The 14,230-nt window shown below is 40.7% G+C and overlaps 1 protein-coding gene across 1 annotated transcript in view; it reads left to right on the top strand.

The window, feature by feature from the left end:
- LOC142343090 (uncharacterized) overlaps positions 1 to 14,230 on the top strand; it is a 58,834-nt gene that overhangs the window by 20,106 nt on the left and 24,498 nt on the right. The window contains exons 8-9 of the mRNA XM_075394777.1: positions 699 to 922; positions 1,680 to 1,798. Coding sequence (XP_075250892.1) covers positions 699 to 922; positions 1,680 to 1,798 — 343 coding nt within the window. The remainder of the gene's footprint in view (positions 1 to 698; positions 923 to 1,679; positions 1,799 to 14,230) is intronic.

Raw genomic sequence — 14,230 nt, 5'->3', positions numbered from 1 at the left:
ATATATATATTTTCAATAGAAATCTCTCATTATCGGGGAAAAATTGAGCTAACCAACGCCTACTTTTAGATCTCGACTTATGAGCAGACCAACATCGACCAAAATTGCATACAAATTCAGTTTCACTTAACTCATGCTCGACATTTACTACCGGGGTCGAGAAATTTTCCAAACATTATGTAAGAAATGCGCTGAAATGCGCCAATTTTTCAAAAAATTCAGCGCAAAAACCTTACATAATAATGCGCTGAAGTGTGCTGAAATGCGATAAAACTTTGCAAGAAATGCGCCGAAAATTCTAGATATATGATGCTAGACTTTGTATTTTTAGTCTATATAATAACTAGCGCCGAGATGACATTGCGGTCTAAACATGGGTTGTGTACACCAAGAATTCAACCTACGAGATTCTACCAGATTATAATACTTGCTGTACTTTCTTCTCAATTTTTGAAAAATTTGAAAGACATTTTTTCATACAATTTAAACTCTCACAAAAATGACCATTTCTCAAAGATTATCAAGAAATCAATCATTTACTTTGTCCTAAAATTGGAGATTTATTTTCGGGTTTATTTTTTTATTAATTGGTCTGTGGGTGTTTTTTTTCGGGGGGGGGGGGGGAGGGGGCTGGGCTATTTTTCCTGTTCACAGTACCTAGCAAGATATAGCTATCATCTACAAGAGCTCAACGTTAGACTCAAATTCAAAGAAATGCGCCCATCATTATGTCAGGTACCCTAATCCACAGTTCGGCAACTGCTATGTTATAAACTCAATCTACAACCAATCAACAGAAGGAGGATTGTATTCAGATCTGAGGAATACTTCCAAGACTGGCAAGGAATTCGGATTGAAATTGACTCTGTTCCTGGATAAAGAAGAGTACATTGGTGTCCTCAGCCAGAGTTCTGGAGCACATGTTAGTCAATAATCTTTCCGTGTCAAAGATGTTTCATAATGTGATTTCAAGTAGACTGCTATGCCACCTTTCTCATGTAGAGCCGACTGTTTATATATACCGACTGTTTATCTCGAAATTGTGCAAAATTTTTAAAAAATAGTCAGTTATATCTGTAGAAAGTATATATTTTTTGCTGATATATTTAATTAACACTGATTAGAAGCAAATGTGAAATTTTAGAGAAGTTCATAAATCTATCAGACATATATAAATAACTCCAGAAAAGAAGTAATTAAAGGCAAATGTCTCAGATTTTTGTCGATTTTTTTAGATAAATATATAGTTCACAAGTGACCCGGCCAAAGAATTTACAAAAAAAGCTAAAAAGAATTGATTGAATCTTACCCGACAAATTATAAAGATACAGCCGAAGACCTTAAATGTTTAATTGATGATGGGATTGCAGTCACTGAAAATGTGAAAAAGACCGGAAGTGGATCAAATAAAATTTTTCAGAAATTGATTGTATTGGTTTGAGTTTGATCAGAAAAAGCGGCAGTTGATGGTCGCATTTTTCAGAATTTATTTGCAATCGTTATTTTGATACATTCAAGCGACTTTACTACTGAATTACAATGTTTTTTGATAAAAAATTACCAAGATGGAATTGAAAGTCAAAATTTTAATTGTATTTATGAACAATTTTTTTTCGACAAATTTTTGACTAAATTTTTACCATTTTTTGCTTCGTTTGAAATACATTTGTTTTTTCCAGGTATTGATCAATGCCCCCTACGTGCCCCCTCTGCCAGAGAGTGACTCTTGGATGGCGAGTGGGGGAACTACAACTCTCATCTCTGTAAAACAGGAAATCGTCAACAGGAAGGGGGGAAAGTATGCATCTGATTACTCAAAAATGAAAAAATTTTTTGACACAGTTTTGTGATTCAATTCAACCCATAAAACTTGACCAAAAGCACCTAAAAGATCGGTTGTTTTATGGTAGATGGGATTCAATACAATTTTTCTTTAGTTTTTTTCTTGTAATTCAAAACTACTACAGCTAAGAAAACGAAAAGTTTCTGTTTAAGATGTTCTATGAAGCAGAGAGTTCAAACATGAAGAGCCAAACCCCTTTTTAAAGGCAATAAGATTTTGCACATATTGTACGGATATAAAGGATATCAAGTTCAAAAATTTTGCCAGATGATGAATATTTGCATTTTTTCATATTGATTGGTAGTCACATAGGACATAAGTATAGGGAATTTTTTTTTTAATGGTTAATTGCTGACTACGTTGCCAATTTTGTGGTTTCGAGGTCTAAACTCATCATTGAAACCCGAAAAGTTGAACCAATTGAACTGGCAAGTAGCTAATCAGATTAACTTCGAGAAATGTTACGAAGTAAATGAACGAATAATATTAACCAATCAGAATTGAGTATTTATTTTCGTATTTAAATGCGTACAGAAATCGTTCTAAATTAATAAAACGTTCTAATATACGTAGAAAGTTCCGAAAAAGTTCATTTAATCTAATTTTAAGTAAATATAACCACTATATGTATCGATTAAGCTGGTTTTCGGCTTAATATTTTTAGGTTTTCTAGACACTTGCCGATTGAATACGAACTGATTTTGACGTCAATGACATCAGACAAAAAACCAGTAAAAGAGCATCGAAAAAACCTTGCCGTCTAGGTTTTCACTTGTTGCATTGATCGTTAATGCTTACGTTGTATGTTTGTACGTCTTGATATTATAATGCTTATACGTTGCTTTGTTCTAATAACACGTTGTTGCTTATATACCGAAATGAATTGACTTCCGAAAGAGTGGTTTTACACCCTTGACATTGGTGCCGCTCCAAAATAAGAGCCAATTTTAGCGTCAAATCTTCAGAACTCACTATTAAAGACAACGGATATATTCAAACGCGTTCATTCAGCTTTTGACTCGTTTGTATTTCTTCAAGCTACTGTCTGATCCAGTCACTCAATTAATTGTCCCTTTATCTGACCTTTGCTTTTAATTGAAAGTGGGTTGTGCTGTTGATTCATTTCCCATTCTACTCTTGCACTAGAGTAACGGAAAGGACACGTTTCGTTACAACCCAGTATGGAACGATCAAGCCAAATTCACAGTAGGTTGTCTTGATGTAGCTTTCAGCTCGATTAAAGTGTGTAACAAGGATCAGGACTCAGATGAGCTGTTCGGCACCTACTCCACCCACTTCCAAGAATGGCTACCTGGTGATGCTTTTTTATGACGAAAATTATTAATTGTCGCCCTATGCCTTGCTCTTTGTTCGAACTCACATCTCTTCAAAGAAGCTGAGTTGAACACTCATGTACTCAGAAAAAACTGTAAGAACAGAACCTTTTTTGCAGTGAATTGATTACAAACGATTTTAGACGGCAAGTAACCCAACCCCTGATATCTTTCAAAGACATTTTCAAGGGGTTATGTAGTCAAATAACTCCGTGAAAATCATCGCTAAAAAGTCACCATTAACCCCCACAGTTGAATTTTTTGAGCTTAAAAAACATCAAGGTTCGGAGTTTGATCAAAAGCTTCTGATACTCACTAATCCTTTTCCGCCAGATTGTAAAGAAAAGCAAGTAGTACTATCACGACAAGTCTCAGCGAAGTAGTATAATTTTTGGAGAAGGGAGCTGAGAAACTTCAGAGCAAAATACATCGATTTTGAAAATTTTTGGTCGAAAGTCGGGAAATTCAGACAAATTGGTCCATTAGGGTCAAATAGCAAAAATTAACCTCAGATATGAGAGAAAAATGTGAAATTGTTCAAATTTGAAAATTTTTGGTCAATTTTGTGGCATAATAAAAAAAATAGAAAATCAATACCGAATATTAATAAACAGTACTTTCAACCGTCCAGTTTACTGGATTACCGTTCCGTAATCAAGAATTCGCAACAACAATTGACCAGAATTTGAAAAAAGTGGACAAAGGCGTAAAATTTTGACAAATTCGTCAAAATTATTATTTTCAATCCAAACTATCTAAACCCAATACAGAGAAAGGTGTGAAAAAAATTACAACCTCTGGCCCATATAAAAATCATCATTTCGTATCTCGTTTTCGTACCGTACCGTCCGCTTTTTTTCGTTCCTTAACTCCGCCGTTCACAATTTCAGTTCATTTTTCATCAACGTCGCCCTCCCAAAAATTTTGTTGTTCAATTTCGTTTCCAATCATTCCGTTTTTCTTGCATTCAGAGTTGTTTTTCTCCGCCTAATTTTTTCCTTCGATTTAGCATGTTGTCATATATGATGAAGTATGTTGTGTTTTTGTTGCAATATTTTGAGTATTCTAGTATGCTGAATTGTTGTTTAGGTCTTATGGCTTTCTAGGATGTGACTTAAGTTTATTCTCGAGTTACGGCTGGATTGTCCTGTGACTATTCAACTTTACGGATTTACTAGCCCTCCCGTTGCAGTATTTTGATTTTGCTGCTGTATGTTTGTGTGTACCTGTATGATTGGTAGTTTGTTTGGTCTTGTTGCTTTCTAGGGTGTGACTTAAGTTTATTCTCGAATTACGGCTGGAGTGTTTCTCGACTTTTCCAACTGTCTTAGTCTACAAATACACTATTGTAGTTTATTCATTTTTGCTGTAGTTTGTTTAATACCGTTAGTATGCTGATTGTTTGTTGTGGTTTGGGTTTGCTAGGATGTGACTTAAGTTTATTCTAGAGTTACGGCTAGTAAATTTCTTGACCTTTACATTCTTTTAGTGTACTACTGCATTGCCGTAAATTAGTTTGTCGTTAAATTTGTCGTTATAGCCCCATAATGAACTACATTAGATTGTCTTGCAGCAACTTCTCTCTTTCTTCCTAGGGTGTGACTTAAGTTTGTTCTGGAGTTACGGCTAGTTTGTTTGGATGAGTTTTTGCTGTGGTCTGCTAACATAGCTCTTTCCGACCTCATTTCCCGCCCGTTCTTTTGCACCGTCCCGTTTTGTTGTTTCGCGTTTTTCACTCGCTTTCCCGCAAATCCCGTTTCCGCTACGTCGCGCACTGCTCGCTCAATTTCTCGTCTGTCCCGTTTTCGTTGCGTCGCGCGTTGCTCGCTCTACTTCCAGTCCGAAACGTCTCAGTTTCGTCGCGCGTTGCTTGCTCGACTTCCCGTGTGTCTTTTGTCTCCCCCCGCGTTGACCGCATAGCGTTCAGCGCTCCACTTCTGTTTTTGTCGGGCACTGTGTGCTCGACGACCTTTTCTGCTCTTTGTTTTACAGACTGTCTACAGTGTGCTGTGTTTGGTGTCTTTTGCGTTGGGTTTTGTTTTGCGTGGATTTGATTTGTTTGGAGTGTGCATATAATAGATAACCGTGTGCAGTGGCAGGTTTGCTGGTCTTTAGAAATAATAATACCGTGATGTCTAATAGTCCTGATCAAAAAGTCAAAAAGTTGTACGCTGCCAGGTCAAAGCGTGAAGCTGAATTGCATGCTATACATGAAGATATTCTTCATTGTATAAATAGTCAAAGTAGGCGAGTGAAAGTTGAACGCCTAGTAACAAAGTGCAACGAAGCATTTATGACTGTTGTAGACAAAAATGAGGACCTGATTGCATTTGCTGGAAAAACGGAGGATCCAAGTGCACTTGTTCCTTCATTAGAGTCTTACGTGGAGGCAAAGACAACTAAGAACGACAAGATACTCGCTTCAGCAAGAAACTACATCAATTCTGCTGATGATAAATTGAGTGAGTTCCAGGAACCAAGGGCTCCCATTCGTTCTAGACTTCCCTCACTGATGACTTCATCAAAAACATCTAGTCAGCGTAAACATGACTATGTAATCGCTAAAATGAAGCGCGAAGAAATTGAAAAACAGAATGAGGCAGCCATTCGCCTTGCTAAACAGAAAAAGCAAATGGAATTAGATGAACTGGAAGAAAGCAACAGGAAACGGTTGGCAGAGGCAACTCTGCAAGAATTTGAATTGCTGGACGCCGTTTCAAAAGGTAGCCAATCTGAAACAACTGCAAGTGCTAGGAGCTCAATGAGAAGTGAAAAGGCTGTCCAAAACTGGATCAACACCTCTTTTGCTTTAAGTTTTCACAATGAGGAGAAAACTAGTGAACCACAGGTTATGATTGACCCTCCAGAATGTCCTAGCCACAACAACGGCAAAACAGTGGAAGATCAGAACACTGAAGTTTCGAGGCATTCCATTCCAAAAAACTGTCGAGGCAATTACATTTTAATCAATGAGACCTTGCAGCAACTCTACCCCTATTATACTCCACCTGAAAATTTTTTGGCTGCTGCTAACACACAGGCGTTGTACCAGGCGCACCTGAGGGCGCAAATGGATCAAACAGGCCAACAAGGCATGGCGCTTCCAAGCATAACCAACCAAGTAACCGCGTATAGTCACCCGCCTTCTGTACACGCCCCAGGGGCTTCTTCACCACCCATTCAACAGCCCATTCCACCACAGCCGTTCGCACCGCTAGTAAATCAAAATAATGCCTCCAAGTTAATTCCCAACGCACAACTTCAATTCTCAAGGGGACCTGAAACATCAAGTCTTCCTAAGAATGATTCGGCCCCGCGTATATTCTCCCGACAACAAGTTAATTTTGTCCCCCGAGCACCAAACGCCACTCTTCCTCCTTTTCCGTCAACAAATCATCCAGCCCCCGCAATAAATGTTCCCTCGCACCCAAGCGCCCCACCAAGTCCAAACACTCAACAGCACAACTCCGAACCCGCTCATCCTAACGACCTTCCCATTCCGAACCCAGTCTTCGCACCTAACATGGCTGCTCCCATCCCACACGCCCCTTTGAGTAATCAACCTCTCGTCAACGAAACTTTTCAAAATAATAATAACCGAGTACACAAAGTTGTACGTTCTGTTGATCCGCCTGTCCCAAATATGCCCACTATTCCTCTTGGCCAAAACTTTTTGCCAAATATGAGTCATTGGCGGTTTCCACAGCACAGACCGTCAATAGTCAACCAAGACACAACCACCGTGAATAGTCTGCCTCCAAATATACACAACCATATCGCACCCTCAAGCACTAATATTCCACAACGAGTATATTCGAATTCACCCCTTTTGATTGATATGCAACCACCATCGGTGCACAGCAGGAAAACCCCAATGCGACTACTAGTAATGTTGTACCTGGTCTAGCCACTCCTGTTTTTCAGCCAGCATACCCTTATGTTGGGCCCACACCGTTGAGTTGTAGTGGTCCGCAGGTGTCTGCACCTGCCCCTCCGATACCGGACAATGCGACATTGATTAAGAAGTTGGCTGACGCAATAAACAGCAAGAAAAATGACCCCTTGCCAGAATGGAAACTTGCTCAGTATAATGGCGATCCATTACAATGACACGAGTGGTATGGTCAATTCAAAAGCGCGATTGACTCGCAAACGCTCACTGATGACGTTAAATTGACATACCTTAAGACACTCGTCACTGGTAAAGCAAAGATTGCAATCGCCGAGTTTGCTTACTGTGGTTTAATGTACAAGGATACACTAAGGACTTTGGAACGTAAATTTGGCCAGCCACAGGCAGTCGTAAGTGCACACTTGGATAAACTAAGCAACTTTCCCCCTCTTAAAATGCACAATAGTGAAAACATCATTAACTATTCTGCAGCCATATCCAGCCTCGTTGGGGTTTTCAAGTCATTATCATATGATGCTGACTTGAAGAGCGCTTCCCTACTTAACCAAGCGGTACAGAAGTTACCAAAAAACATGAAAGAGTCATGGTCACTCTTTACGGCTAAGAAGCACTGGGTCAAGCCTACTCTCCTTGACTTTAACGATTGGCTTAAAGAAAAGGCTGAGGCCCATGATCTTATGAAACAAAGCGCAACCAAGGCCAAACCTGAATAGAACATCACTTCAGTAACCAAGACCAAAACAGCCTCAAAAGTATTTGCATCAATTTCACAACAAAGGGAAACAAAGAAGCAAATGCCATCTTCTTCTACAAACACTTACTCTCGGTGCATTGTTTGCAAAGGTAACCACCGGCTATGGGAGTGTCGAGTTTTCAAGGAAAAGACTCCAACCCAGAGAGCTAAGTTGGTTTCAGATAACAAACTTTGCTTTTCGTGCTTAAGGGACAAGCACACGTTCCGCCAGTGCCCTCAACCAAGAAAGTGCCGAGCAGAGGGTTGCAATAGTTCGCATAACACACTATTGCATGGAGCAGATAGGGTTTTCCCAACAAAACAGTCAACAAATCCCAATACCATCCAGTCTTCTGTCAACATAGGTCAAAGTAAAGCAACCACTACTCAAGAGCCGTCTAATAAGACTACCACAATGTCATCTGTTACTGATGTTAAGGGGCTCCTTCAGGTGACGGAATTGCAGTTGGTCAATTCGTCCGGTTTGGATACCAAGGCTTTAGTTTTGTGTGATACCGCCTGCAGTAACTCTTGGGTGGCCGGTAGTCTCGCAGATAGACTCGGTTTGCACGGTAAAGCACTAAAGCTAACTGTCAAGGGTATTAATACCGAAGAAGTAGTTGATACTAGGGTTGTTGAAGTTACTGTGAAACCAAGAGAACATCAACATTTCGAACCATTCACCGTCAAACCTTTCGTTAAAGAGAGTCTGAACGTCGGCTCTGATATAATTAATGTACAAGCCTTGCAGGAGACTTACCCACACTTAGCAGTCCTTGATCCCGTGACATATTCCTATAAAGACATTGAGATGATACTCGGACAAGATGTCTATCACGCCATCCGCCCGTTAGAACACTTCTCTGCCGATGAGAAGCGTTCACCCGTTGCCGTACGCTTACCCATAGGTTGGGTCTTAAGCGGTCCGTTACCATCAAGTTCTTGTTTAACCTCAACGTGTTTTAAAGTGAATATCGAACATGACAATGAGTTAGCAAGTCAAGTAAAGTCATGGTACGACATTGAATCATTCGGGGCAAACAAGCAGGTCGACTCCAGATCTGCAGCAGACGCAAGGGCTCACGAGATCCTTGAGAGTACCACCATACACAATGGCCTAAGATACGATGCCGGAATGCTGTGGGCAGCAGACAACATCCAGCTCCCAAATAATTACTTCTCCTCCCTTGTGCAACTAAAACCGCTCGAAAAACGTTTGGCCAAGGATGAAGACCTCAGAGAGAAGTATACTAGTACCATCAAAGAAGACCTAAATAAGGGGTATGTAATTGAGGTTCCGGACGCTCACAAGGTTGAGGGCCGGTCCGATAAAGAGTGGTACCTACCCCACCATCCGGTTTTAAACCCGAACAAACCGGGTAAGGTGCGTAGGGTGCTCGATGGAGCAGCAAAATTTCATGGCGCCTCACTGAATAAATATCTGCTCACTTGCCCTGATCTGCTCCAAAACCTTATTTACGTACATCTTCGCTTCCGACAGCATCCATATGCCGTCTCTGCCGACATCGAGGGAATGTTTCTACAGGTTGGCGTATTACCATCAGATCAACCATCACTTCGCTTTCTGTGGCGGGAGGACCCCACAACTAATGTTGTAGTGTATCAATATACGCGCCACATATTCGGGGCTAAAGACTCGCCCACATGCGCCAATTATGCATTACAACGCACTGCGAGAGACAATGACAAGTTTTACCCCGAAGCTGCAAAAGCCGTCTTTGAAAACTTCTACATGGACGATTACCTTGACTCAGTGGAGTCTCCCGAGAAAGCCATCAATAGATCGAAGGAATTGGTACATCTTCTCCATCTCGGTGGGTTCAAGCTTACAAAGTTCGTAAGCAATGTACCAAATCTGGCTGACCGAATTGATGGTTCCCCTCAAACTACTGAGCCCAAGGTTATTGTTTCATGTCAGGAGGATTCATCGCATGTGCTAGGGTTAAAGTGGGATCACACTAATGACACTTTAGTTGTGAGTCGGGGTACAAGCTGCGCTATCACCAAGTCCCTCACGCAACGCTTGGTCCTAAGTCTTGTCTCCTAAGTCTTTGACCCCATTGGTATTGTCGCACCGTTTACCGTCGGTGCGCGACTGCTCTTAAAAGTCATCTGGCGTGTCACAGGACAACAATGGGATGACGAGCTCCCACAGGATATCGTTCAAAGATTTTTGGTTTGGAGTGCGGACTTAACAAAGCTTGAAAACATCAAAATTCCTCGAAGTTACTTTAGCGGACCCTTTGATAATATAGAGTTGCATATGTTCGGTGACAGTTCTCAGGATATTTTTAGTGCCGTTGCATTTCTTCGAGCCCGAGTAACAACTCCTACGGGCAAGATAAAAACAGAGCTTGCGTTTGTTTTGAGGAAAGCGCGCGTGGCGCCAATGAAGGTAATGACTCTCCCAAAACTGGAATTGCAAGCAGCTCTACTTGCCTCTCGGCTGAAGAACGAAATTATTCAGGCACTTACTGTAACTGTTAACCAAGTATTCATGTGGACAGACAGCACGACCGTTCTTCAGTGGATAAACTCAAATGAAAAGCAACCAATCTTTGTTGCAAACCGCGTTTGTGAAATTTTGGAGTATACCAGCGTTGACCAATGGAACCACGTCGCAACTAAGGATAATCCAGCTGACGCTGGCACGCGTGGAATGTCCGCTGAGATTTTGCAACTAAGCAGTTGGGTCAATGGTCCACATTTCTTAACAAACTCAAGGTTCCCTTTCGTGCCGAACAAAGACGTCATTAATAACATCAAACTTGGCGTCAACCAAGCAGTCATCATAGAAGACAGTGTTTCTCTCGCTAAATCTGTTAAAAAACAGATAACCCCCGTTCCGTCGTTATTCCCATTTGATAAGTTTAGTTCTTATCAAAAGTACTTGCGCATTGCAGCATACGTTCTCCGGCTTTTGCCGAAACATGCCGGCTACCGTAACCCCGATGGTAGCATTACCGACCCTACTGAGCTTGACGAAGCCGAGCGTCATCTACAGTACTTGGTGCAAGGAGAGTCTTTTGAAACCGAAAGAAAAGATCTTCTTGACAATAAATTCGTTAAACGGAGTAGCCGAATTGCTCCACATTCACCGTTTATTAGTCCAAATGGGCTAATCCGTTCCTCGGGCTGCATCAAGCGGTTAATTGAAGTTGGGTTTAACGTAAAGTATCCAATCATTTTAGACGCACGTCATCCGTTTGTAAAACTGTTTCTTGAACACACGCACGTAAAGCATTATCATCAAGGCGTTGAATACCTAAGATCAATTGTGCAGGAACACTATACAGAACTGAAACTATGATCATCCTTGCGTTCCATCAAAGCACACTGCCTGAGATGCCGAGAACTCCAAGCTGTAACTATGCAACCAATCATGTCTGACTTACCTAAGGAGAGACTTGCTTACCAGTCTCCTCCCTTCACGAACACTGGCTTAGACTACTTTTGGCCATTCTATGTTACTGTCCGCCGTACTACTGAGAAAAGGTGGGGCTTCCTCTTCACCTGTCTCACTACTCGCGCTGTCCATGTCAAGATAGTTACATCCATGGACACCAGTTCTTGTGTTATGGGAGTTGAGCGGTTTTTGTCACGTAGGGGTACACCTGCCATGATTTGGTCGGACAATGGCACTAACTTTATTGGAGCGGAGAAAGAACTCCGAGAAAGTATTGAAAAGTGGAACGTTGTCAACATTGCAGCTGAGCTCGCTCACAAAGGTATAAAATGGAGATTCAATCCACCCAGCGCACCACATCAAGGTGGTATCTGGGAGAGGTTGGTACGCAGCTTCAAGCGCGTGTTGTATACTATTCTTGGCACGCGTCGCCTCACGGATGAGGTAGTGCATACTACCTTTTGTCTCGTGGAGAATGCTCTCAATTCGCGTCCTTTAACACCAGTAAGCGCTGATCCGTGCGATTTGAACGCTTTAACGCCCAACCACTTTCTTCTAGGAGAATACTCTACCGGTATTCCGTCTGTTGTCGGCAATAATGAGCTTGACCATCGTAAACGCTACGCCCGTGCGCAGTCGTACGCTAATGCGATCTGGTCCCGTTGGGTCAGAGAGTACGTACCGACGCTGAACCGACGCTCTAAGTGGCAGACGCCTGCCGAGCAACACCTTAAGACCGGTGAATTGGTTTGGATAGTTGAAGAAACCAACCCTAGGGGTTACTACCAAACCGCTCGGATTGTGGAACTCCACTACGGCTCCGATAGCGTCGCGCGCTCCGCCGTTTCACGTACGTCGACCATTCACTCGTCCGCCCGCTTGTAAAACTTGTACCAGTTTTCCCAACATCTTCTTCCGGGCTGGAGGATGTTACGAAGTAAATGAACGAATAATATTAACCAATCAGAATTGAGTATTTATTTTTGTATTTAAATGCGTACAGAAATCGTTCTAAATTAATAAAACGTTCTAATATACGTAGAAAGTTCCGAAAAAGTTCATTTAATCTAATTTTCAGTAAATATTACCACTATATGTATCGATTAAGCTGGTTTTCGGCTTAATATTTTTAGGTTTTCTAGACACTTGCCGATTGAATACGAACTGATTTTGACGTTAATGACATCAGACAAAAAACCAGTAAAAGAGCATCGAAAAAACCTTGCCGTCTAAGTTTTCACTTGTTGCATTGATCGTTAATGCTTACGTTGTATGTTTGTACGTCTTGATATTATAATGCTTATACGTTGCTTTGTTCTAATAACACGTTGTTGCTTATATACCGAAATGACTTGACTTCCGAAAGAGTGGTTTTACACCTTTTACAAGAAATCATATAATATGTAGACATTCGGCTTTATACAGTCCAGTACTTAAAAATTGAAACCCATTAGCATACAGAAGCTCTGTCTACTTTTCAAGGGAGTAGCAAATACTCGATCCATTATTATCAAAGTAAAAGTTCCAACAGCCGATATGAGATTTTTTGAGACTGTCTTCTGCATTCCCTGGATGAAGTTTTTTGACATTTCAAACAGCAAAAACAATCTGAAAAAAACCTTTGGTTAAATTTGATGGACAATTATTATCATTTAATAAAAGCAGAACCTGGGAGCATTTCATCTCAAGATTTATATGCTCCAGCTTTCTCAATTTGTTTACTTCTAACAAAAAATTCTTGTTATTGGCGTCACCTGTAAAATTACGGTTCTCGGCACGGTGTAGCCCTTCGGTTCGAAAAGATTGCACTAAAAATTATGGAGGTTTAAGATGCCCTTTTAGGGAGATAAATGTAAATAATTTAACTTCTGGAAAAATTAATGGGGTTTTTAACTTTAAAATTTCTTTTGAATTAATAGTTGTCTCACTGTTGGATAGTAGTGGAGTGGACACCCCACCCGGTTTATAAAAATACTAAAAATTGAGGTCAAGTTTGGTTTTTGCAACTTGTTACCAGCTCCAAGGAAAGATGTTCAGGAAATGATATCGGCTCTGAAAGGCTAGTAGGTTAACCCCTGTTTATCTCAAATATCTCAAAATATTGACAGTGAAATTGAGCTAATATGAAACGGCAAATCCTACGTAATGAAATGCGATTTGTAAAATATAGCTTTTCAGTGGTTTGTTTGAACGTTATTGTTAAGAAAAGTAAATACAATTCTGGGTTCATATTAGCTCAATTTCACTTTCAATATTTTGAGATATTTGAGACCCCTGTTTATCTCAAATATCTCAAAATATTGAAAGTGAAAATGAGCTAATGTGAACCCAGAATTGAATTTACTTTTCTTAACAATAACGTTCAAACAAACCACTGAAAAGCTATATTTTACAAATCGCAATTCCATACGTAGGATTTGCCGTTTTTGAATTGCGTGCTAGGCGAATTTGACGAATACTATCGTTTAAAATTCGGAGTTAAAATAGGGCAAAAATTGTTTCCTTAAACTAACAATCAAAACTATACTTACTCTCAGCCATATTCTACCTTTACTGAGTTTGATCGATATCTCAAATATCGTACGCAGAGGGAACTGAAACCAGCTGGGATCAGATCATCCAGGATCACGCTCGCGGCGTGGTAAATGGCGACCTTTACCATGAGTCGAGCTGGATTACTTGCGGTCTGGAAAGTCTGATCAGGGACCATTCATAGTCGCACTGTCTGATCAGCGCGCTGCCTATGGTCTGGAATGTCTGATCAGAACTCTGCACAGAGTCTGGACACTCTGATCTTGATTTTGTATAGGGCCTGGAGAGTTTCGTGGTATGATATGCTTTGTCTGAGCAGACTCATTTCCAGATTCTGTACCGACCAGTCAGAGACTCTTCGAGAGTTTGGAATGTCTACTCAGAACCAAGAGATTCAACCAAGAAAACGTTCAATTACACAGAAAAAGTGGAGATAATGAAGCCCCGA

The sequence above is a fragment of the Convolutriloba macropyga genome, chromosome 7 (genome assembly GCF_964194025.1).
Source record: "Convolutriloba macropyga chromosome 7, txConMacr16.3, whole genome shotgun sequence".
Taxonomy (NCBI): domain Eukaryota; kingdom Metazoa; phylum Xenacoelomorpha; order Acoela; family Convolutidae; genus Convolutriloba; species Convolutriloba macropyga.
This window is presented reverse-complemented; position numbering and strand designations above follow the sequence as displayed.